The sequence below is a fragment of the Aethalodelphis obliquidens genome, unplaced genomic scaffold (assembly GCF_003676395.1).
Source record: "Aethalodelphis obliquidens isolate GAN/ISIS:26980383/991018 unplaced genomic scaffold, ASM367639v1 scaffold48, whole genome shotgun sequence".
In the NCBI taxonomy this organism is placed as follows: Eukaryota; Metazoa; Chordata; class Mammalia; order Artiodactyla; family Delphinidae; genus Aethalodelphis; species Aethalodelphis obliquidens.
In genome coordinates, this window is record NW_020837992.1 from 12618507 (window position 1) to 12645249 (window position 26743).

The 26743-nt window shown below is 36.6% G+C and overlaps 1 protein-coding gene across 1 annotated transcript in view; it reads right to left on the reverse strand.

Moving 5' to 3' along the window:
* Positions 1 to 26743, reverse strand: part of HMCN1 (hemicentin 1) — a 525244-nt gene that overhangs the window by 165930 nt on the left and 332571 nt on the right. The window contains exons 45-52 of the mRNA XM_027083004.1: positions 25356 to 25637; positions 22526 to 22693; positions 18236 to 18349; positions 17597 to 17683; positions 9118 to 9309; positions 5422 to 5595; positions 4024 to 4137; positions 3024 to 3169 (exon numbers count right to left, since the gene is read on the reverse strand). Of these exons, the coding sequence (XP_026938805.1) occupies positions 3024 to 3169; positions 4024 to 4137; positions 5422 to 5595; positions 9118 to 9309; positions 17597 to 17683; positions 18236 to 18349; positions 22526 to 22693; positions 25356 to 25637 (1277 nt within the window). The remainder of the gene's footprint in view (positions 1 to 3023; positions 3170 to 4023; positions 4138 to 5421; positions 5596 to 9117; positions 9310 to 17596; positions 17684 to 18235; positions 18350 to 22525; positions 22694 to 25355; positions 25638 to 26743) is intronic.

A 26743-nucleotide genomic window follows, 5' to 3' on the forward strand; every position in this document is an offset into this window, starting at 1 on the left:
CTAGAACTTATAATTACCAATAATCACATCTCTTCAGAATCTCAGTTTCAAGTTCTCACCTTCTGACCATCACCTCTTAACTTACTCTTTTCCTCTAGAATCCCAACTCCCATTATTTTTTGATCCCATGGGAGGACCCAAAATTCACTGAACTTGCAATCTTTTCCCTATCACTCACTCTCCTCCTGACCCAGAGAAGGTCTATTATGGCAATCACTCCTTGTACAAACTTCTATAAAAAAATCAACTCTTTTGCCCCCTCTCCCTTTATTTTATTCCCCTGGAAAAACTGGTTAATACCAGTTTCTGTCCATTCTGAACATCCCCTGATCTACTCAAGAACATTCCTCCAGCAACTGTGTCCTCTCTCATGTGAGTCATCATCAATTGCTTTCTTTCCACTGGATGATTTCAATGTGTATACAACAGTATAATTTCCGCATTAAAAAAAAAAATCTCATTACACTGCAGCCTAACTCCACATTCTTCTATTCTGCTTTATAGGCAATGACTTTAAAAAGTTTTCTACCTTTGCTGTCTCCATTTCCTTCCATCTTTTCTTGAATCCTCCAATAAAGCTTTCACCATCTCTACTTGACCAAAATGATGTTGTCGAGGTCACGTGACAAGTGACATCCATGTTGCTAAATTTACTGATCAATTCTCAGTCTTTATTTTACCTGATCAGTGGGATTTAACACGGTTTAACTGGTCTTTATTTTGAAAACGTATTTTTCCTTCTTTTAGGACACATCACTCTCTGCCCCACAACCTCTAAATGTAGGAGTACCCCAGGGCTTGATCCTTGGACCTCTTCTCTTTCTACCTAAACTCACTCTTCTAGTGATCTCACGCAAAACCTTGGACTCATCTTTGACTCATCTCTTTCCCTCACATCCTGCTACCACCTTCATCCAAGCAATCACCATCTATCTCCTGGACCATGGCAATAAATTCATTTCTTCTTCAACTAGTAAAGAAGCCAATATAATCTTTTTAAAGCCTTAAGTCAGATCACATCACTCCTGTGTTCAAAATTTTCCAGAAGCTTTCCATCAGAATAAGGCCAACTGATCTACAAGCAGTATGATTTAACCCTAGCTCTCACCTTTCTCTGTGTTCCCACTGATCACTGCACTCCAGCCAAATGCCTCAGGGCCTTTGCCCCTTGCTAGTCTCTCTAGAATATTTTCCTCTCAGATATCTTATGTCTGCTTCCTTCAGTTTCTGTGAGTTTCTGCTCAACTATCACCTTATCAGTGAGGCATTCCCTATTGTAAGAGGTCACACCCTTCACACTCTCTGTTCTTCCTGACAGAATTTTCTTCATAACATTTACCTTATCTGGCACACTGTATGCTTTACTTGTTTGTTCAGTTTTCCCCTGCCCCCAAAACTCCGTATGAGCTGAGATTTTTGTCTGTTTCCTTCATAGCTGTATCACCTGCACCTAAAATAGTGTTTGGCAAATACTATGTGCTCAATAAATAATTTGAGCCGCAATGTATCATTATTAACATTATATCACATATAAAGATAGTATAATTTAAACTTTCCATGTCAAAGAAAAACTTCAGAGCATGAATAAGCAAAACACATAGATTCTATCAAAACTTATTGTGGTTAATGTTGCCAATATTTTTGGTAGCTTTTCTCAAAAACACTGTTTCACTCCAGTAGTGTTGCTTATCTGAGAAATGAGCTAGCAGAAGAAAGGATATGGAAAATAAACAAAACCCAGTATTTTTTGTACACATTTTAGGGGACCAATCCCAAATCTTGAAAAATTCAGCAATTTAACTAAAGCATCATAATTGGATCAATTTCAGTCTGGATGTGAAACTAATTTAACTACTCATTATGAAATTTTAAAAAAACAGCCCTAATTCCTAGTACAAATCTAGACTTTACCCAACTTTTATGTATGTGCTTGTGTATATGTGTGCACGGGTATAAAATGCAAGGAATGAAAAGGTTTTAGGTAAAATTAAAAATAAAATATTAAAATTTGAAAGGTGAAAGGAATTGTTTCCATGCAAACTCATACAGAGTTGATATTGTACCATGAAGTATGCTTGTAGTCAGAAAAGAAACTGTAAACAGAACATGGTGGGAGTTCCATATTTTTCCTTTTGCAATGGCTTCCAGATGAAATTTGCTTATTTTATGAGATATTTTTTTTCCTGGCTGCCAGGATTGCAAAATCCATCTGTGATCTGAAATAATAAAGTTATATCTTTCTGCATCTTAAATCATGACTCTGACCTGAACGTCTACAACTGGAATTTGACTGACCATTTGGTTGATTATGTGTAAAACAGGATAAACATCAGCTTAGCTATGTGACATCTGTATTAAGCAGAGTGTTAACAGCAGCTAAAAAAATCTATTTTGGTCTTAAAACACCAGCACATATGTTTTTAAAACATGCATGTTAGAAAATAAGTTGAATGAGAAATAAGGGCGTGTGGTCTGAAAGCCAGATTATGTAACTGAAGGATGTGTCTTTTATTGAAAGTTCTTCATTGCCCCCAATTAATTGTATTGAGCACTTAATTATCACATTTAGCTTATTTTTTCCATCTTGGAACATTAAAAATGTTACCCTTTGTAAAAGAGTTAAAGGTGTTTAGAGAAAGTTCTGAATAAACTTAGCACCTGTGTTATACCTATCATTCTAATCTGGCTACTGTCTTTGTGTTTCTTCTCCACAAAGTTTACTTACTCTGAAAAACCACAGAGCACAAAAACCATTCCCCAGTGGGAAGGTGGCTGGATTTTCCAAGACAATTGCTGACGTGTATTAAAACAGTCCTTCAAACTTTAGAGTGATGAAATAATACTAAAATTGTTGAACACGGTTCAATTTTTTTGCAGTTTTATATTCTAGGAGCATGGGATTGTGCTAATTTTAAGGTCACATTGATTCTCTGAGTTATCTGTGTCTGGGTGTTTTGTTTTTTAATTTAACTGGCCATTTTAGTCTATAAAAAAACATCAGCAAATGAAAAAACTTGACTGGCCTGTCCATCCTTGTACCAGCTGAGAGAGGCAGAAGGAATTGCATAGGCTTCACATTCCAAGGTCAGGGTGTTGTTTACTTTGATCTTCACTTCTTTGGGGGAAACACCTGGCCCCAGGAGGTCTCTTTTACTGATTATGGGTGGAACTGCATAAACACGAACATTAAAGTATTAAACATTAGTTCTTTTAAATGGAATGACATGGAACACAGTGAGGATCACTTAATAAGAAAACAAGGAAATAACTTAGGCATCTTCTATGCTCTCCTTTCATCAAGGACCCAAGTTAGCATCTTATGAAATGGCAGTGTTCATATACAGAATGTGAAGAAAACTACCTTTCTCTCCTCATCATTGTAATACTGCCATTTGTAATACTGCCAACGTCCTTCACAGAACAGTTAGTTTAGGTTGTTCCGGGTCCCCAGACACAGTCTGAGTATGACCCATAGAATGCATTTTATTAGTCACTAAGGGGAATGATTCAAAGAACAAAAGATAATAAAAAAGATGCTCTTCCTTTTTAAAAATAAAATTCTGAAAATTTATTGCCTATCAGTGGTAGCATAATTTTTTTTTAATAGGTCAATGTACAGTGGATTAGCCCAAAGTCAATGACAAACTCATCGTAGGCTGTTGAATACAGCATATATATTTAAGGAAGAGTTTTGTGCATGGAGGTACTTATATGCAGCAGAATTCAGAAGAGGGTAATTCATGAGACAAAAAGAGAGAAACTTAAGGAAGCGCCACTGACAAGTTCTCCAAAAAGCTGAAGAGAGCAGTTTTCAGTGGGCTTTCACATCTGTAAGCAACTGAAGTCATGGGCACATTGCTTAATTCAATTTCCATCTTAATGAAGCAATGATAAACGGATAAACGATAAACGATAAACTTTAATGATGAATATAAATAAGTATGAACCCATAATGAAAAATAGAATTAAAAAAGTTAGAAAACCTGGAGAAAACTAGGAACATAGTGTTCTTTCGGGACTTACTGTAGACCTTCACTTCATAGTACTTTATCATCTCTCCGGCCTCATTAGTGGCTACACAAGAGTATCTCCCAGCACTGTCCTCCTGTGCATTTAGGATCTGCAGAGTCCTACCTCCTGAAAAGCAGTGGAACACCAAAGAATCTCTGAAGTCACAGTGGCAGCAGGGTTTGCACAAACCACCAGGTTTTAGTTCTTACTATTACTTACTATTCTTCTCTATGACAATTCTGTAAGAGACGTTTGACACAGGCAAACTACAATACAGATGGGCACTACTTGCTGGATGGAGACATTCACTAAGTCCACGATGGTCCTCCGTGGTAATGACTCTCGTGCTCACTCTGACCCTCCCCTACCTCTCTGCACGTACTGTAATTAAGGTTCTTATTTTACTCTCTTCACAAATAGGTCTTCTGCCTTTGTCATCTTCTTCCTCTCATCTACCTGGCGTATCAGTAGAGATTGATCTTGCTAAAACACCATTTTTATTATGGTATCTTTCTTCCTAAAAATCTTCAGTGGTTCTCAACTGACTAAAGTATAAAGTCAAAACTCTCAAATCCAGGTATATAAAACATGACTCCAATATTCCTTCCTGACCTTATCTCCTACCTGCCCCCTTCCCTGCCATACCCACATGTACACACAATGTCTCCACTCAAGAAGGAGGTGAGGAGTCTGTTTATTATTACTTGCACATAGATACGCCATTCTCCTTCGTACTTTCCCACACTAGACATCCTGAAGGATCTGAAATCTCTCCTAACTCATTTCCAACTAACAAAATTCTATAACTTTCTTTAAGGTTTGGTTCAAGTTCTGTCTATGACAAAGCATTTCCTGACTGCTTCAGCCCACGGTGGCCATTCCTTCTTTTGAATTCTTATAAAACTTGTCACTATCCCATTTATCATAACCTATGACTATTCAGAACCCATGATTATTCATGGATTCCTGTTGTTAATTAACTTTCACATGTATTATCTCTATACATTTCTTACAGCCAGTGATCATACTTTTAAATTCTTTCTGTTTTCATACATATTGTCAGGTATTAAAGAGGAATAAATAAACTCTGTCAATCTAAATACTAACCTTCAAGGGTCAATTCAACAAAAAGTGAATTTCTACTCTTTTTGGCATTCTACGTTATATTTGAGCAATTAATTACACTGTAGTATTTATTTACTTGCCTTTTATTTACTTTACTGGTCTTTGAAAAAGTAATTTTAGATAACTTAGATTACAACATACATACAAAATACTAAAAAATAAGATAGCAATAGTACAATACCAGCAACAACATTAAGTATTTTTATAAAAATAGTCAATGATTCTGTTCTTCTGTAAAAGTAAATGGCACAAATGCAACTTGGGCATCTGAAGTGAGCTAATTACCTGGAAGAATACGGATATTTCGGTTGGAGTCTAAAGGAGTTCCATTCTTAAACCAGGTGATGGTGGCTGGGGGATATGAATAAGCTTCACAGACCAAAGATGTGGGGCTGTTAAGGATAACAGTGACATCTTCAGGGATGCCATCGCTATCAACACCAGCAATTGTAGGAGATACTGAAAAAGATTTAAAACTTGATCAAAGAAATATATTCAGAAATTTCTTTATTTGTACATTTCTAAGTTTCCATAGTACTTATTTGTGTAATTCCATTCCCTAACAATTACAGAAACAATTGATTAGTGTCCTCATTCTACACAAAAGCAGTGAGAACCTCAAAAAGCTCACAGAGTAATGGAGGAGATGACACATATAAAGGAATCATAACACAATGTAGTATGGGCAATACTGGGAATTTTGGTGCAGGATATATGGGGGCATGGCATCCAATCCAATCTGAGGTGTGGGGTGGTGTGTGGACTCTCATCAGGGGAGATCTCCTAATGGAGCAGATTTCAAACTGAGCCTCAAAGGACTGGTGGTGGTCAGAAGGTGAAAGAAGGGAGACTACTAGGAGGAGGGAGCATATTGGGAGCAGAGTAGTATAAACAATGAGGGGCAAGCAGGAAATATATAGAGGATGGATTCAAGGGGGTCAATGCTGGAAGCAGGGGAAAGACAGACAAGTACATTTGTTCCATAAAAGATAGTGAGGGACTGAACTAGAGCAGTGAAGAAAGGCATAAAGAGGGGGGAGCAACTAAAGAAAAATTTAGGACATCAATTGGCAGGATCTGATGATAGAATTTAAGGGGTAAAGAAACCAACGTCAAATATAACTTCCAATTTTATTGCTTGGGAACGAACCTAGGTAAACTTCAACGAAGCAAAATAAATAGAAAATATGGAAAGATTTGCTCACTTAGGAGGGGAAGATGATTTGTTCAGTCTGAATATCTTGAATTTTAAGTGCCTGTGAGAATTCCAGGTAGAAATGTCCAACAAGCAACTGTATATAGAAATCTGAACCTTGGGAGAAGGATCAGGGTTGCAGGTATGGATTTTAAAAAGTCTCCAGTTGATAAGAGATGATCATTAAGCCTCTGGGAATTAAGTTTTTGTTACTTGATGAGAATATCTAGAGTAAAATGAACGCTGAAGTAAGGACAAAACATGAGGGGACCTAATGTTTAAGAGACAGATTAAGTATGAGTCCATAAAGGAGGGAGAAAGGGAGCAACCAAAGGGGTGCAAGGATAACTGGGGAAGAGCAGTGTCCAGGAGAAAGTGATACATAATATCCAAACATTAAGATAAGGACTGAACAATGTTAGCTGGATCTAACAACAGGGTAGTCTTCACCACAGCAGTGTCAAGAATGGTGTGGGCAGAAGCCCATATGTAGTGGGACAAGTATAGACAGGGAGTAGTGACTATATGAAGTGATGGAGACAGTAGAAGGTAAAGCTGAAGGTAAGGCAGATGGTGGGCATGACTGGCAGACCAAAGAAGGGGGGAAGATATAGGATCAAGGGCATAAGCAGAAGCAGTAACTGTGAACAAAAAGGATAACACCCTCTGGGAAAAGAAAGGGTAAAGACACTGAATTATGGCTGGGAGACTGGAAATTGCCAGTGCACACACCTGAACAGCCTCAACTTTATATGAAGTTTGTGAAAAGAAGACTTGAATTCAGATCCCTCATCTTCAATGAATGAGGGAAAATGATAAGATATAAGTAACTAGGAAGCGGGTAGGAGGCAGAGAAAGGACTATAGTCAGAGAGCATGACTTGAGATGCCTGGGGTAAAGAATAAGTGATCTCCACTGTAGAGAGTCCCCAGGGAGCTAATGTCTCTTGGGAAGTCAGATTTCAGTTACTGAAAGGAACCAGAAAGAGTTTTAAATCAGGTTTCCAGAGGACAGGGATAGGATGTGGACATGAGCCAGTACTGGGAGGTGAGTCAGTGGTAGGAGGAAGGAGGCATGAGGAACATGGAGCTCTAAGAGAAGCAATGGGCTACAGGAGAGGAGAAGAAATCCAGGGCAGGGCATTTGCCTTTCATTCGCTGATGGGCATGCAGGGAAGATGGGTGTGTTAGGAGACAACTGGCTCATGAACTCTCATTCTTACTTATCCACCCATCTGTTATTCACTGCTATGTTAGGTGCTGGGGCTATATCCTTTTCAAGATAAAAAGGGTTATGTCCTAGGGAGTTTATAGTTTTATGTAATTATTACTTATATATACTATTTATTTGACACTTATTAATACATTATCCAGTATTCTGACTTAACATTTCTGGCCTATATATCTCTTCTACTCAGTTAGACTGTAAGCTGCCTGAGGACTGTGTCCTGTGCGGGAGTTTCTATGTATGGGACTACATATTCCCCCAGTCTAGCCAATAACTATCAAAACATACAAACAAATAAAAAATTGCAAAAATTCGCATCCTCAATTATAGGTCAGTTTATTTAAGTAGAATGAAATGTGTTTTGATATTAGTAATCAAATACAATACATTTAGGTGGTGCATTTTAAATTTCTAACGTGAGCAGAAATTAGGAATCTATTTTAATATCATTTCCAAGACATAAGTATAACTTTAATGCTGCAGAAACTGAATGTGTAGTTATTTCATCATTCCTACTCCATATTTTTTCATGGTGTAGTTTTTATTGCTCTCAAAGGGCTTGATATTCAAATGTACAAGCTAATCTGTATTAAATCAGAAGGAAACCATGTGAGATTTAAAACCTACACTTGTAGTTGCAGTCTACATTTTAATCTAGGAATCTTCACAGCTTATCACTGACAATATAGAATTTACATATTATATATTAATTTCAAGGGGAGGGGATTTATCTGGGAAAAATAACTATTAATTAAATGGCAAAATATCTAAATTTGCAATGTCCAGGTAATTTACTGCACAGCAATACCTGTCAACTTTCTTCCTTTAAGATTTTTTAGGGATTAGTGAGTTAGCAAATGACACAGATAAACACACATAAAGACAGATGAGCAGCATATTATGTTAAGAAAAAGAAAATCTACGGTAGTTGCTCACCCCAGCAGGAGCAGATGTTCTGCTCACAATACTGCTACATAAGTTGGCAACGGGAAGGAGGGGAAATGTGTTTTAAGACAGAGGAAAGCACACTTCTAAAATAAAATCATTTTAATGAGGTTTTGTTTTGTTTGAACCCTTCAACCTCCCAAGGGACTGTGTTAATTCACTATCGCTCGTGAGCAAGCATACAGTTTTGGTGTGCTTGTCTGCATCTCCTCTCCTTCATCATAGTTACCAACAGAGATTTCAGTATGGGCAATTACCAATAATGGCAGAGTCCCACAAAGAAATGATAAAACATCTCACGGTGATCCTCTTTCACTGTTGACCTGCTTCTTTTTGACCAGTATTTATTTCTCCTTTACTACTGCTTATTTAATATCTATCTTGTTCATAGTTGTACTTCACACAAAACACAGTACCTGGAATATAGTGGGTATGCCAAATGCAATGAATGAATGTATGAATTAATAAAAGAAAACCAGCAAATGTACACAAGCACTGGTCCTTCTGAAATAATGAAATTCTATGGTAGAAATATTAAGTAAACAGAAAAAGAAGAGAATTTGGCCTATTGCCATGGCTGATTCTTCAAGATTTGCAGCAATGCTTATACCTACCCAACACATTAAGACTGAAACTTCTGCTCTTGTCACCAGCTGTATTAGAAGCCAAACATGTATATCTTCCAGTGTGTGACACTTGGGCATTGGTAATCTGAAGAAAACGGCCACCAGACATAAGATGATGGGTGTCATCTTCTTTGAGGAGCTGCCCATCTTTCTGCCATGTAATTTCTGGCACTGGATTCCCTATAACAAAAAGTCATTTCTGAGAGTTGGCTAATAATCACATGTCTACAGTTGGTAACTGAAAGGATGCATTTTTATTCATTTCCCTTTTAAAATATTCCACTTCTGAAACAATGCAGTAGCCATGCATTTTAAAATAAATTTGCAAACATAACTGAATTTATAATAATCATGCTATGATTTTAAAAATCTATAAGTGAAAGAGTTATGTTAGTCTCTGTGTTTCACTAAATTTATACCATACCTTAGGCTATTACAATTAAATATTTTCATAGTAAAATACACTTAAAAAATAATGGAGTATACATGTTTACTAAAATTATTACTCATGAATACCTTTGCATTCATATTAAATTTTTAAAGAAGATTTTTATTTTTGAGGGAAAGCTGTATAAAAAGGAAAAAAAAACTTTAATTAAACAATTCAACAAGCAGATATGTATGCCAGGATTCTAGCATAGATATATAGATAGGTAGAAAGATAGAAATATCTATTAATTATTCCTTTAATATTTATAGCCTAGAGAAAAAAGATCTTTCATATTTTTCATGGGACTTTTGTTAAATATTAAGTTTTAAATTGCTCAAACATTTTGTTTTTGAAAATTTAAAACTATAAAAACACGTTCTGTTAGGAAAGAAGATTAGGATGATATCACATTAAGGCACAACTGTATTGGCCATGGAGCTTGTCCTATGGCCCTGCCTGGGCAGGAAAGCAAATTCACAGGCCTACCCAACTGCTGAGTATAGCACACAGTCCTATCCAACTAGGAAGTATGACCAGAGAATCCAGGTAACTCAGGCCTATTCTACAGTTGCACTTGGGCAGGAAACCAAATCATTAGTCCTAACCAACTGTTCCCAGCCAATGGCACCCCCCGTCCCGACCTCACATCTAAGGCAGAGGCAGTGGTCTCACCCAAATAGAGACCCTGAGAGAAAACCCCACCTGCCCAAGGATGCTACCAGCTGACCCATCCAGAATCCCAAGTTGAGGTGAACGGTGAAGGACAATCTCTGCTGAAGCAAACCTGTAAAGTCTGAAATCAGAGACCCTTTACTCAAGTGTGCAGATACCAATACAAGGAATCAGGTAAACATGACACCTCACAGAAAACTAATAAAGCTCCAATAACTCAATGACTGACCCTAAAAAATGGAGATCTATGAACTGTGAAATCAGAATAATACTCTTAATCAAGTTTAGTAAACAAAATGAAGAAAACAATGCATGAACAAAATGAGAAGTTCAACAAAGAAATAGAAATCATAAAAAAACCACAATCAAACAAATGAATACTAGAGCTAAAGAATAGAATGACTGAACTAAAGAATTCAAAAGAGAGCTTCAACTTCAGAGCTGACCAAGCAAAAGAAAGAATCAGTAAACTAGAATATAGTTCATTTGAAATTATCCAGTCAGAGGATCAAAATGAAAAAAGAATGAAAAGTGAAGAAAGCCTACAGGAGTTATGAGATACCATTACAAAAACAATATACACATTATGGAAATCCTAGGAGAGGAGTATGAGAAAGGAACAGAAAGTATATTTAAAGTGATAATGTCTGAAAACTCCCCAAACGGACATCCAGACTCATGAGGCACAAAAGATCCCAAATAGATTGAACTAAAAAAGGGCTACACTGAAACACACTATAACTAAATTTTGAATGTAGTAAGAAGAAAGCAACACATCACATACAAGGGAACCCCCCATAAAAGTATAGGCAGATTTCTCATAAGAAACTTAGAAGGCTAGGAGAGAATGGCATAAAACGTTCTAAATATTGAAAAAAAAGCCTGTCCACCAAGAATACTATAGCTGCCAAAATATGAAATGACAGATAAAGATTTTCCCAGACAAGTAATAGCTGAGGGAAACAAACAAAAACGAAAAAACACACCAGACCTGTCTTACAAGAAATTCAAAATGGCATTCTCAAGTAGAAATAAAAGGATGCTAATTATCATCGTAAAACCACATAAATGTATGTGCAAAACTCACTGGTAATGGTAAATATGTAGTCAAAGTCATATTCTCTAATACTGTAATGGTGATACGTAACTCACTTTTAAAATTTAAAAAACAAACATTTAAAAAATAGCTGTATCTATAATTTATTAGATACACAAAATAAAAAACATGTAAATTGTAACATTAATAACCTAAGATGTGAGAGGAAGAGAAGTAAAAGTAAAGTTTATGTATGCTATCAAAGTTAAGTTATTATTAGTTTAAAATAGGATGTTCTACATATATCTTATGTAAGCCTCTGTTAACCACAAAGGAAAAGAATCTTTAATAGCTACACAAAAAGTTATGATAAAGCACTCAAAGCATATTGCTAAGAAAGTCATCAAATGACAAAAGAAGAGAAGGATAAGAAGCAAGGAAGAAAGGATCTACAAAACAATTAAAAAACCCCAATAAAATGGAGATAGTAAGTCCTTACCTATCAATAATTACTTTAGATGTAATGGATTAAATTCTCCAATCAAAAGACATAGAATAGCTAAATGAAGAAAAAAAAATCAAGATTCAACAGTATGTTGCCTACAAGAGACTCACTTTAGCTTTAGAGGTACATGTGAACTGAGAGTAGAAGGATATAAAAAGATATGTCAAGAACATGGTAACCAAAAGAAAGCTGGGGGCAGCTATACTTATATCAGCCTAGACTTTAAGTTAAAATTGCTCAAAAGAGGCAAGAGACAATGAAAAAGGGGTCAATCCATCAGAAAGACATAATAACTGTAAATATTTATGCACCCAATATTGGAGCACCTAAATATATAAAGCAAATACTAACAGAGATAAAAGGAGAAATAAGCAGCGATAAAATAATAGTTGCGGGGGGGAGGGCTTCCCTAATGGCGCAGTGGTTGAGAGTCCACCTGCCGATGCAGGGGACACGGGTTCGTGCCCTGGTCCAGGAAGATCCCACATGCCGTGGAGCGGCTGGGCCCATGAGCCATGGCCGCTAAGCCTGCGTGTCCGGAGCCTGTGCTCTGCAACGGGAGAGGCCACAACAGTGAGAGGCCCGCGTACCACAAAAAAAAAAAAAAAAATTGGGGGACTTTAATACCCCACTCTCAACAATGGATAGATCATCCAGTCAGAGAATCAATAACAAATCAGAGATTTGAAAATTACCATAGACCCAATATACCTAACAGACACATACAGAGCATTCTGTACAACAAAAGTAGAATACACATTCTTTTCAAGCACACATAGAACATTTTCTAGCATAGCTCATATGTTAGACCACAAAACAAATCTCAGTAAATCTAAAGTGATTGAAATCATACCAAATGTCTTTTATGACCACAATGATATGAAATGAGAAATCAATAACAGGAAGAAAGCTGGAAAATACACAAATGAATGGAAATTAAACAACATACTGTTGAACAACTAATGTATCAAAGAAGATATCAAAAGGGAAAAAAAAATTCTTGAGACAAATGAAAATGGAAACACAACACACCAAAACTTAAGGGATAGAGCATAGGCAGTTTTAAGAGGAACATTTATACTGATAAATGCATACATCACAGAAGAAATAAGATCTCTAAAAAAAAATCTAACAGTACACCTCAAGGAACTAGGAAGAAAACAGACTAAGTCCAAAATTAGCAGAAGGAAGAGAATAATAAAAATTAGAGCAGAAATAAATGAAATAGAGTACAAGGAAACAATAGAAAAGATTAATAAAACTAAGAATTGGTTCTTCGAAAAGATAAAATTGACAAAACATTAGACTAAGGAAAAAAAAAAGAGAGGACCCAAATAAATAAGATTATAAATGAAAGAGGAGACATTATAACTGATACCACAGAAATACAAAGAATCATAAGAGACTACTACACTCAACAACTACAGCCAACAAACTGGACAACCTAGGAGAAATGGGTAAATTCCTAGAAATATACAACCTGTCAAGACTACATCATGAAGAAAAGAAAATCTGAACAGACCAATTACTAGTAAGTAGATTAAACCAGAAGTCAAAACCTCCCAACAAGGAAAATCTAGGACCAGATGGTTTCAGTGATAAATTTTACCAAATGTTTAAAAAAGAATTAATATCAAGTCTTCTCAAACTCTTTCAAAAAACTGATGAGGGAACATTCCCAAACTCATTTTACAAGGCCAGCATTAACCCGACACCCAAGTTAGCTAAGGACACCACAAGAAAAGAAAACTACAGGCCAACATCCCTGATGAATATAAATACAAAATTCTCAGAAAATACTAGAAAACTGAATTCAGCATCAAATTAAAAGGATCATACACCATGATCAAATGGTATTCAACTCTGGGATGCAAGGATGGTTCAAGATACACAAATCAATATAATACATTCTATCAATAGAATGAAAGATAAAAATCATATGCTCATCTCAATAGATGCAGAGAAGCACCTGACCAAATTCAACATCTATTTATGATAAAAAATCTCAACAAATTGTATATAGAAGGACCATTCCTCAACATAATAAAGGCCATATGACAAATCTGCAGCTAACATCATACTGAGTACTGAAAGACTGAAAGTTTTTTAAGAGCAAGAACAAGATGAGGGTGCCCACTCTCATCATTCCTATTCAACACTTTATTGGAAGTCCTAGCCAATCAGGCAAGAAAAAGAAATAAAAGACATCAGAATTGGAAAGGAAGAAGTAAAGTTCTATTTGTAGATGACATGATTATTTATATAAAGTCCTAAAGACTCCACCCAAAAACTGTTTGCTTTAATCAACAAATTCAATAAAGTTTCAGATACAAAATCAACATTAAAAAAATCACTACATTTTTATACACTAACAACAAATGATCTGAAAAAGAAATTAAAGAAACATCTCATTTACGATAGCATCAAAAACAAAAACAAAAACTTAGGAATAAATCTAACCAAGGAGGTGAAAGATCTCTACATTGAAAACTATAAAACATTGATGAAATAAATAAAAGAAGACACAAATAAACAGAAAGACATCTTGTGTTCATGGACTGAAAGAATTAATATTGTTAAAATGTCCATATTACCCAAAGCTATTTATAGGTTCAGTGCAATCTCTATGAAGATTCCAATGGCATTTTTTACAGGAATAGAAAAAAAAAATCTTAAAATTTGTGTGGAATCACAAAAGACACTGAATAGCCAAGGCAATCCTGAGAAAGAAGAGCTGGGGGCATCATACGTCCTGACTTCAAACTACATTACAAAGCTACAGTAATCAAAACAGTAAGGTACTGCCATAAAATAGACACATATACCAATGGAACAGAATCATAAGCACAGAAATAAAGCCATGCATATACAATCAACTAATATTAGTAAAGAGGGTCAAGAATACTCATTGGAAAAAGAGTCTCTTCAGTAAATGGCAGTGGGAAAACTGGATATTCACATGCAAAAGAAGGAAACTAGACCCGCGTCTTAACACCACTCATAAAAATTAACTTGAAATGTATCAAAGGCTTAAATGTAAGACCTGAAACCATAAAACTCCTGAAAGAAAACAGAGGGACAGGGACTTCCCTGGTGACGCAGTGGTTAAGAATCTGCCTGCCAATGCAGGGGACATGGGTTCGATCCCTGGTCCGGGAAGATCCTACATGCTGCAGAGCTGCTAAGCTCGTGAGCCACAACTACTGAGCCAGCGTTCTAGAGCCCATGAGCCACAACTACTGAGCCTGCATGCCACAACTACTGAAGCCTGAGCACCTAGAGCCTGTGCTCTGCAACAAGAGAAGCCCCCACTCGACACAACTAGAGAAAGCCTGCGCACAGAAATGAAGACCCAATGAAACTAAAAATAAAATTAAAAAATAAAAACAAATTAAAAATAAATAAACATTAAAAAATAAATAAAATAATAAAAAATTTTTTAAAAGCAGCTGAAATTAAAAAAGAAAACATAGGTACACAGCTCCTTGACATTGGTCTTGGCAATGATTTCTGTGATATGACACCAAAAGCATATGCAACAAAAGCAAAAACAAATGGGCCTACATCAACTAAAAAGCTCTATACAGCAAAAGAAGACATCAACAAAATTAAATGGCAACCTACAAAGTGGGAAAAAATATTTTCAAAGCACTATCTGATAAGGGGGTTAATATCCAAAATATGTAAGGAATGCATATAACTCAATAGCGCGCGCGCGCGCGCACACACACACACACACACACACACACACACACACACACAGGATTCAATTAAAAAAATGGCAAAGGACCTGAATAGACATTTTTCCAAAGAAGATATTCAAATGGCTGACAGGTACAAGACAAGCTGTTCAGCACCACTAATCATCCAGGAAATGCAAATCAAAACCACAATGAGATATCACCTTACACCTGTTAGAACAGCTATTATCAAAAATACAGGAAATGACAAGTGTTGATGAGGATGTGGAAAAAAGGGAACCCTTGTGCACCTTTGGAGGGAATGTAAATTGGTATAGCCCCTATGGAAAACAGTATCAAGGTTGCTCAAAAAACTAAAAATAGAACTATCATATGTGTAGCAATTCTACTTCTAGGCATATATCCGAAGAAAACGAAATCACTATCTCAAAGAGACATCTGCACTCCCACGTTCATTGCAGCATTATTCACAATAGCCAAGACATGGAAACAGCCTATGTGTCCATAGATAGATAACTGGATAAAGAAAATGTGACATATATAAAATTATACATATAATTTAATATTATTGTTAAATACTAAATATTACTATACAATATATAATACTAATATTATTTACTATATATATATAATTTAATATTATCCAGCCATGAAAAAAGAAGGAAATCCTATCATTTTTGACAACACAGATAAACCTCGAGGACATTATACTAAGGGAAATAAGTCAGACAGAGAAAGACATACTGTATGTTCTCACTTATATGTGAAATCTAATAAAACCAAACTCATAGAAACTGAGAACCCATTAGTGGTTATAGAGGTAGGAGGTTAGAGGTGGGGCAATGAGTGACGGTGGTCGGAAGGCACAAAGTTCCAGTTATAAGATGATAATTGTGATTACAGTTAACAATACCATATTGTATAACTGAAAGCTGCTAAGAGAGTAGATCTTAAAAGTTCTAATTACAAGAAAAAAAGTTGTGTAGCTATGTGCAGTGATGGATGTTAGCTAAACATTGTGGTGATCATTTTGTGTGTGTGTGTGAGTGTGTGTGTATGTGTGTGTGTGTATAATCACCTTAAACTTATGCAATATTATATGTCAATTATATCTCAATGAAACTGAAAGAAAGAATAAAAAAGAAATATCTTAAAAAACCAAATGTCAACGTTAAAAAAAACACACTGGAAGGCTCAGGATGGGATACTACAAAATTTAGGCAGCTGTTCTCTATGCAATAGTTGTTACCACATCATTGCAAGAAAAAAAGAAAACAGGTTAAGTAATAGTATATGTGACACTTTTTATATCTGTCTTTCTTAAGATGAAAATATTTCCTTGCTTACTTAAATGTATTGCTCATGCAAGGTATGTAAACAATGAAATAAGAAATTAATTGAATCTTCCTTAAAACACTTGCTTTCTATAAAAAGTATGGGCTGCTCTAGTCGTTCCATTAAAACTGCAAGGCTGTGCCTTTACTAAAAAGACAGTCTTGAACACATTCTCCTAGAGATCTGTTTATTTTTATTACATGCAACACAATGATTCACTGGTAAAGCCGGTGAAATTGGGTTTAGAATTTTTATTTTTACTCTTCTCCATTTCCTTGGTAATATGCAAACATGCTTACAAAAGGTGACAGTGTTGATCTTGGGTAATTCCCACTATCAGTGATGCTATACTTTCACCAAAATTCCTATTTCTTTGAAATAAAATTTAAGAAAACAATAAAAAGGAAAGGAAGGTACAAACATAGGGAAGGAAAGAAAAAATAAGAGGAGGTGGGACAGGAAATCTTACCCACAAGTAGGAACAGGATTAAAAAAAAGGAAGAATCATTTATTGAGTTGAAAGAAAAGACTAATGTGTCTTTTTCTGTCTCTCTCTCTTCCTTGCTTTCCTTCCTTCCCTACTCCCTCTCTCCTTCCTTCCTTCCTTTTTTCAGTGTAGGAATTTCCTTTTTATCTCCACAGAATCTGAAAGGTTTCCTCCTATACTTCTTCCATCTATATTGGGCTAGAATTCAAGGTCAAATGCTTGATTTTTCTCAACTAAGAGATAAGTGGAGGCAATGAATAACCAGTGAGTTGAGCAGAAATGTAAGAGCTGAGCCCCTTACCTGTCACTTCACAAGTCAATGCAACACTCTGTTTCTCTTTTACCTTCACATCTTCAAATGTGTTTTCACCCACAATGTGAGGTGGTACTAAAAAAAAAACAGACAGAAAAAGTAAGTTCTAACAGCAGAATGGTTATTTATAGGCATCTATTTTCATATTTTTTATTAGCCTGTACCCTTTAAAACAATCCCTCCAAATTCTCATTATTATTTGTTTACTAGAATGTTATATTGTTTGATCAATTCTAAGATATACTGTAAAGTTATATGTCATAAATTCAATTATAATGAATTTTATTGTATGTAAATCATAAATATGTCAACAAGTCAAAGAGTAACAAAATCTATTAGACACATTTCTGCCTCTATAACTCTGATAAGCACTCACATTAAACAAGTTATCAGAGTCTTAGAACATTGTTGAACAATGGTGAACTGATAAGACATGGCATTTCAGCCATTTTAATCCAACTGATTACGTACAAACCATTCTAACATTGAATTCTTGCCAAGAGTGACAGTCCAGGGGCCAAAGAATACACAAATGTAAGTTCAAGCTGCAGATAAATTTTAACTCTGCTTCCAGAATGTATTTCAGACCATTTTATTTTGTCTAGATATTATAAGTTATATAAATACCTAATACTGAAAGCCCAAAGGTTTTTCTTTCTTCACCAGCTGCATTCCTTACAACACAAGTATACTGGCCAGCATCTTCCTTTCTGGTCTGCATCAACCGCAGAGTCCTTCCTCCTGGAGAAGCAAACCACCAGATGACGCAAAAAGAAATCTGTAACTTTACAAGTTAGCCGTGTAGTGCTGAATTTTGGGGAAATGTAATCAATTCACTTCAAAGGCCTTTAAAATGCATTTATGTCAAGCTTTTAAAAAATATCACATGTTTTAAGGCTATATGAAGCAGAATAGATAATTCAGAAGAAATGTCTGATTTAATGGATTAAAAAAGTTAATACAAACCTAGGTGACAGCAAGTAAGAAATGGAGTTTCACAGAGGTACTGTTTGAACATAATCTTGAAAGGTAAGTATTCTTTAACACAGAGAGGAGTTAAGAGACACCGCTGTAGGTAGAGTATGAATGAGGATCTAGAGGTAGAAAGTAGATGAGAGGTGTGGCACCTACAACAGAACAGGCGGAGAAAACAGTGAGAGATGAGACTAGTTGGAGTTATGACCAGATTCTGAGGGCCTTCGAATGCTATGCTAAGGAATTTAGACTTTATTGTGTTCACTACAGGCTATGGAAGTACATAAACAGAAAAGTCATGCTCTGATTCGTGCTTTAGAAAAACAACAGTGACAGGATGTTTACGAAAAGATTCCCAGTTTGCAGTGGAACACATGAAATGGGAACGTTAGAAAGAGGACCACACCAACTACCCAGATTGGGATGACATCAATATACAAGGGATGAATGAAACCATGAAGACTGACTACCAGTTTTCAATTGAGTTTCATGGAATTCTAGAACTATTTATATCAAAGTTTATGAGGGTCACTTTGTTCATTAGCACGACTCTGATTTTGTTCCTCTTTATATTTTGAACTTCTATGTAATGAAGAAAGATTCTGGTAGACTGGGAATGAAACTGATATGCTGAAGGGTGTAATTTGGAGGAAAACTCCTATTAAGGACCAAGGAAGAGGAGCCAGCAGATGAGACTGAAACAAAGCTGGCAGAGAGCAAAGAGACACACTGAGAGAGTAGAGTCCTTGAGGACACGGGGAGGGGGAAGGGTAAGGTGGGACGAAGTGAGAGAGTGGCATGGACATATATACACTTTGTGTGCTTTGTGTCCACCTAGAGGGTGGGATAGAGAGGGTGGGAGACACAAGAGGGAGGGGATATGGGGATATATATATATATATATATATATATAGCTGATTCACTTTGTTATACAGCAGAAACTAACACACCATTGTAAAGCAATTATACTCTAATAAAGATATTTAAAAAAAGTGTAAATCATTTCTTAGGTTTTGTAATAATTTTCCATTCGGTGTATTTTTGCTTAGTACCTTGAATTTGAACTAAAAACATTGAAATGGTTAAACATAAAATTTTCATGTAAATATTCACCTGGATCTGAATTTATCAGGAGTTTCTATCTGCTTTATGTTTTTATAAACACAAGCCCTCATTGAGCTTTTCCTATAAGCAACCTACTCATCCTCAAACCAATGAAAGGTGAACTTAGTAATATCTTATTTAGACAGACAAAACTGATTATCTAAACTCAGTCTTTTTCCCCAGTTGAATTTAAGTAAGCAAAGTTGAATACAGAAATTCCCTAAACATGTCAAAAAACTTATGTTAATTAGGAAAGGATTCAAAAGCACTCACTGCTACTTCAGATTAGTGAGACCATAATATGATTCCAGTTGAGAGATATTAAAAAAATACAACGTTTATGAGTCATTGTTGGCTTTGCAAACCTCAACCTCATAAATCTCATGATCTTTCCTTTTTCTTTGTTTCCTGGTCCTCTCCCTTATTGCAGTGAAAGAAAAAAAGGGTTGGACAGTAAATTATACTTAGATGGAGACATTTCTCGTACCTATTAAATTTTTATAGCAGCTATCTGTTCTTGGCAGATAACTTCATAACAATGATAGGACCTTCAACAAAGTACTTCTTTCAGAAAAGCCTGACTTAATGTCTCAGGAGGACTAATCTTAATGAAACAGAAATGTGCAGCCGATCAAGGAACAAGCGAGTCATACGCCATTCATCTGATTCTCAGTCATCGACTGAACAACACACATGTTCAGACTGTAAAACTGAATGACTCTTCTGGCAGCGCCACAAGGTGAAGTACATTTAATGTGTTTGCTCAGGGATCTCCAGCTGCTAGTCAAACAAAACAAAGCTATACAATAAAACCAAAACACTACTCCTGTGGATCTATAATAAGCCAGAGTACCTAATTTTATCTTGCCTTTTTCATTTCCAGGAATGCTGATGTAGTTATTATATTTAAAAAGAGTTCCTACTTTTTCAGCAATTGAGAATTAAAAAAAAAACAATAATATAAGGATGACTATAAGAGAAGAAGATAATGTGTTCAGGTTTTTGGTAACCAAACTGCAATGAAATCTTTGCCATCAGTATGCATTCCTTAAGATCAACAGAGGCAGGCAGTCCTTCAAAAATGACAGCATTATAGGACATAGGAAAAGTCTCCTAGGATAGGGAAACCCAAATCTTTTACCAGGTTGTCTATGGCAAATAATAACAAACATGTATTGGATGCTTAGGATATAAGCAGGCACTGTGTTAGCTGCTTTACACATATTAACTCATCTTTACAAAACCCCCTAAGAGGCAAATGCCACTAGTATCCTCACTTTACAAGTGAAGAACTGAAGTTAGCAAAGTTAAGAAACTTGCCTGAGGTTATAAATCTAGTATTATAGGCAATAGATATAATAATTATAGCAATGTATATTCCTCATTAAGCCCCTATCATTTATAGACCAAGATCTTGAAGAAACAGAAGGACCTTAGGCTATTTAGACCTAATTCAAATACTAGGAAAGTATCTTTTCTGAAAAAGCCTTCAAAAGTGAGAATTTAAACTTTGAACAAATTTAGGGGCAAGGAGCTTGTTACCTCCTAAAATAGCTCATCTTGACTTTCAACAATACAAATATTTTTTAAAGTTGTTTGTATTCAGACTGCAATCTGTCCCTAGAATTTTCCATACACTGGTATTACTTGGCACTAGACGGAACCAACATCATCTTTTCTAAGCCATGGCTCTTCAAGTATTTAAATGTAATTTTCACTACGTTGTCATGAGTTACACAAGGTTTATTTTTTCAGGTTAAATAGAATTGGACGTATAGTTTACTTTGCAATCATTTGCCATCATGGTTATCCTCCTTCGAAAATACTGTCAATAAATCCTTCTTCTAGTCTTCCTAATGAGTAAGTTAAATCCACAATACAACTGGTGTCTTACTTGTTTTATTGGTGAAAATATATTTTATTCATGTGGCAAAACATTGCATCTGTTTTCATGATAAACACATTATATTGTTAATGCATACTCAATACCCAAAGCAATTCAGAGATCTTTTCATATGAAGAATTCTGAAGCTATATCTCACCCTAATTTTCACCATTGGTTTCTGAATGTGAGTGCAGGAGTTTACTTAACTTTCATTTTGTTAGGTTCAATTCAAAAGTTCCAGAGTGAGGTGTGTTTGAATTCGGATGCCTTCATTCAACACATTAGGTATTCTTCTAAATATCCAAGCTTTTTATTACCCAACAACTTGGCAAGATTATTTTCTTAGTCTGTACCCAAATTATTACTGAAAGGGGCCAAGTGCAGATTCCTGTGGCATACCCCAAGACACCTCTCTCGACACTTACACTGATCCATAAAGAATAAGCTAATAGGTTTTCCTACATAATTAGATAAGGAATAAGAGGAATATCTTTTTTACAATAATGATAAAATCTTAGCTCACTTAAAACTATTCCATCTTGGAAATATAAATCTCACTCAGATTAGCGTTGTGAAAAAATTTAAACTCGTGGTTATAGAAATTGTTATATAACATTATTCAGTCTAGGCTCTGGCTTCAAGTATTTTTCATTTTTCACTTTTCAGATTGGCTGGTACTCATTCCAGCATGAATGCTCTGACATCCCCATGATTTAAGTAATAAGCGAGTGCAAAGATTTCTTTGTCAAAAGGATATAGAGATATTTAGAGATTTTCCCCATTGTCATATAGCTTCTGATGTCCTAAAATTTTTTCTTAATAGGATCATTGGGGATTATAGTAAGCAGCTAGATCATAAAGAAAAAAAGAAGACATGGAGTTATGAGAAATTAAGGAGAAACGGTGGCCACAGGAAGCTAATCAGGTTACCAGGCTACAGGAATTTCTAATACCTGAGAGAATTCTCAGAGAACTGCTAAAGTTGACAGGACACCCATCTTTAAGCCAGGTAATTGAAGGCAGGGGAATTCCTGAAGCTTCACAAGTTAGGGACACTGAGTTTTTTTCCACCACACTGATATTTTCAGGTGTCCTGTGATTTCCTATGATGCTTGGAGGGGCTGAAAGACAAAACAAAACAAACAAGAAATGGAAAGGAGGGTGGTTAGTATGTAACAAACACCAAATTCTAAACAGCTTATTCTTAAAAATAAGGCTTCCATTTTCTAGTCAACAGTAAGCAAAATAAGCAATCACAAGATGATGATGATGATGATGACGACGAGGGCAACACTCCTGGAAGTAAAAATGTCACTTCTTCCTCACTAATAGCAACATATGACTTTAAAAAAAAAAATTTTTGTTTATTTTATTTATTTATTCTTGGCTGCGTTGGGTCTTAGTTGCAGCACTCGGGCTCTTCGTTGCAGCATGTGAGCTTCTCTCGAGTTGTGGCATGTGGGATTTCTCTCTCTAGTTGTGGTGCAAGGGCTCCAGGTTATGTGGGCTCTGTAGTTGTGGTGCGCAGGTTCCAGAGCGCGGGGGCTCTGTAGTTTGCGGCATGTGGGCTTCTCTAGTTGAGGTGCCCGGGCTCAGTAGTTGTGGCGCGTGGGCTTAGTTGCTCCATGGCATATGGGATCTTAGTTCCCTGACCAGGGATCAAACCTGCATCTGCTACATTGGAAGGTGGATTCTTTACCACTGAACCACCAGCGAAGTCCCCAAATGACTTTCATATCGTTATTCTAATAGTGGTGAATGATTTTCTGTGAGTCACTCATCTTTTCTGGTAATATGGATTCATGACTTTCTTATAGGCAGAATTTTCTAACAAATAATTCTAGTATTAAAAATTAAAAACAGGGCTTCCCTGGTGGCACAGTGGTTGAGAGGTCCGCCTGCCGATGCAGGGGACACAGGTTCGTGCCCTGGTCTGGGAGGATCCCGCATGCCACGAAGCGGCTGGGCCCGTGAGCCATGGCCGCTGGGCCTGCGCGTCCGGAGCCTGTGCTCCGCAACGGGAGAGGCCACAGCGGTAAGAGGCCCGCGTACCGCAAAAATAAATAAATAAATAATAAAAACAATCGAACAAATTAGAAGCTCAAAACCTCGTGAAACACACCAGCTTTCATGTTACCTATACTAACCACATTTTTGTTCCTTGGGCTAGTTGTTTCCTTGCTGGTTTTTTCCTTATTTTCACCCCAATCCAGCTCATGGAGACAAATGTGGTTTCAACTAGAATAGGAGCAGTAGAGTTGATGGGACTTAGTGACACCAGATATGAGAAAAAGAGGAGTCAAGGATGATTCCTAGGTGTTTCCCTTGCTCAGTCACATTAGGGGGTGGGATCGGCACAATCACCCATGAGAGAGTGTGGATAGAGAAGCAGGTATTGCCCATTTCAGAGCCTTGGGGCATTCTAACACTACAGTCTGGAAGAGTAGGGGGAAACAATAAGAGAGGTTGAGAGGAAGGAGTTGCCTGAGAGTTAGAGACCAACCAAGAGGGGCAGGGGTGGGGCAGTTCCAGAAGCCTAGAAAAGACATGAGTGACCAGCTCCTCGAGGTCAAATACACCTTGTGAATGCAAAAATGTGAGACACACAAAGTGGGTTGAGAAGACGGGTTTGTGCAATGAGCAGAGTAGAATCAGGATAGTCTGAGGATAGAGTGACAAGTCACATTGACCCAACAGGCCTGGACAAGTGCAAGGGCTGGGTCAGAGGAGAACCAGTGTTAAAACCCAATTAAGCCAGCACTGGAACATAGATAAAACAAGGCTACACAGAGGCCTTGAGTTCCTCTATGTCCCTCATTAGCCCCATGGAAAGTTACCCCTCCATCATGTTTTCCTTCTGCACAGAGAAGGGCCAGTGACACCCTCCACTTTCAATGGTCTTGCAGAATTGAAGTACATGGAAGATTGAGCCAACTGGAATTTAGCATAATCTGAGACCTTGATTTCTCAACATCAGTCTTGCCTAGGAAATTTTATGACAGAAATTCTTGTTAATACAACTGACCTAAATGTCCCTCCCTGGAGAACTGATCAAATAAAGTATGAAACATTCAAATAATGAAATAGTAAGCACCTGTTAAAAAGAATGAAAAAACCACAATCTAACAAAACGATACACAGGACTGATTCCTTTTCAGTCTCTAGCTTTGGTTTACCCATTGGCTGCAAACTACGAGATATTAATACTGGACTTTGTGCATGTTCTAACTGGATTTAAGTTACAAGACCATGTCTATTAGATTTACCATTTCTATAGATTTTAAAAATGCAATTCAAATTGTATGCATACAAATAGGTGTCCCTGAGTACATGTATGTTTGGTCCATTCCTATGGACATTTACTGCTCATTACTTAGAATTTTAAAGCTGACTTCAGTCCAACTTATGCCCATCTGATGCTCAGTCAGTAAGCTCTAAGGAACCTAGACTTACACCAGCCAAGTCAGCTAATGTGGAAAACATAGAATTATGGAATGTTACTTGGGATAGCACTGGATCAAAAGTACTTGAAGAAGATAATTATCTACTTTACTATGTGCTTTCCTAAAAGAATATCCAATATATGCTTATTTCAGCAAGGTAAGATATGGAAGGTCAGGCATAGTAGGAGGAGTGATGAGACTGATCTAAAGAAGTGGTACAAATGTAGAAAATAATCGACTATAAATAAAAGACTCAACACTTGAGGTCTATCTCTCCCATCCAGGAGACTATAGATTATATCAGCCAGTGAATGGACCTATTGAGCCTGTTTATACTTACTGTGTACACTTAAGTCATATTTTCTGTCAGTCATTCCTGCTATATTCACAGCAACACACACATAACGGCCTGTGTCAGACACATGGACATTCTTCAGTTGAAGGATATGACCTTCATCCGTTACTTCCATTCCTCTTCCCTTAGTCAAAGGGCGGCCATCTTTCATCCAGGTCACTGTCGGTTGAGGAATACCCTCCACCTCACACTCTAAGGAAATGCTCTTCCCTCGAGTTATGATGATTTCAGTAGGGTGGCTGCCACTGTTGGCTATAGTTGGTCGAACTGGGGAAAAAAAAGAAAAGAATAGGAAATGTTTGCCTTAAGTCTTATATAAGAATTTTCATCACGCAAAGTTAAATTCCTTTTTTTTTTTTTTGAAAGAAAATGCTTTATTGTTTCTTGTGGTCATACAAGCAGTACAAATTTACAGCAAAACAAAAATCACAAAATTCAGAAAAGTATAAAGCTTACTCACCATTGCTATAATCGAATATACCCACTGAAAACATTTAGGTCTTCATGAAACCAACCATTACAAAATGAAATTTAAGAAAACCTACTAAGCACAATAACATAAAAACAAATATCTAGGAATAATATGACAAAACATACTAAATTCATTTTTGATGTCAAAAAATTAGCTACTAAAGAAAAGACTCAGGACTAATAGACATGGCATTGCTGTACTGAGAGGTAGAATTCTCCAACGTACCTAAATGGGTTCATAACTAAAATAAAGCTATCAATATAGTAAGGAAAGAATACTGCATTAGCTACTTTCCCTGCTTTTGAGAAGTTATACAACTATTTGAATTATCATTTGTAGCTCTAACCCAGGGAAGTCTTCTAGTACTAATTTTAAAGTAGATATGATAGCCTAGCTCATGACCTAATGTCTGTTACCAATTCCTTTCTTCCCTTCACTAGAGGAGTTGGAAAAGCTGAGACTTTCTCAGCCTTCTTTGGAAATTGAGGTGACCCCAGGAATCACTGTAGACCTAAAAAGTCTAAATGGAAGTCTGCTGGCAGGGGTGAGGTGAGGGGGTGGGTTTGGGCAATTTTTTGCTCTCCTGCCAAAAGAGAAAGATACCATTCCTTTCCCTTCCCACACTGCCTTCAATGTGGACTTGATACTACCAATGCAGCAACCATCTTCAGATAACAAAGGAAGGACCAGGAGGATCCTAGATCTCCTGTCCTGGTAAGAGTAAGGTGCTGACCAACTCCAGTGACTGCCAGCCTCAGGCTTCTCATTATGTGAGAAAATAAACCTCTATTTGTTTAAGCCACTGATGGCCAGTGATTCTGTAACTTTATAGCTAAATTCACCTAGTGGATACTGATTCCAAGAAAGAACATTAAACCAACTCAAATACACATGTGTGTGG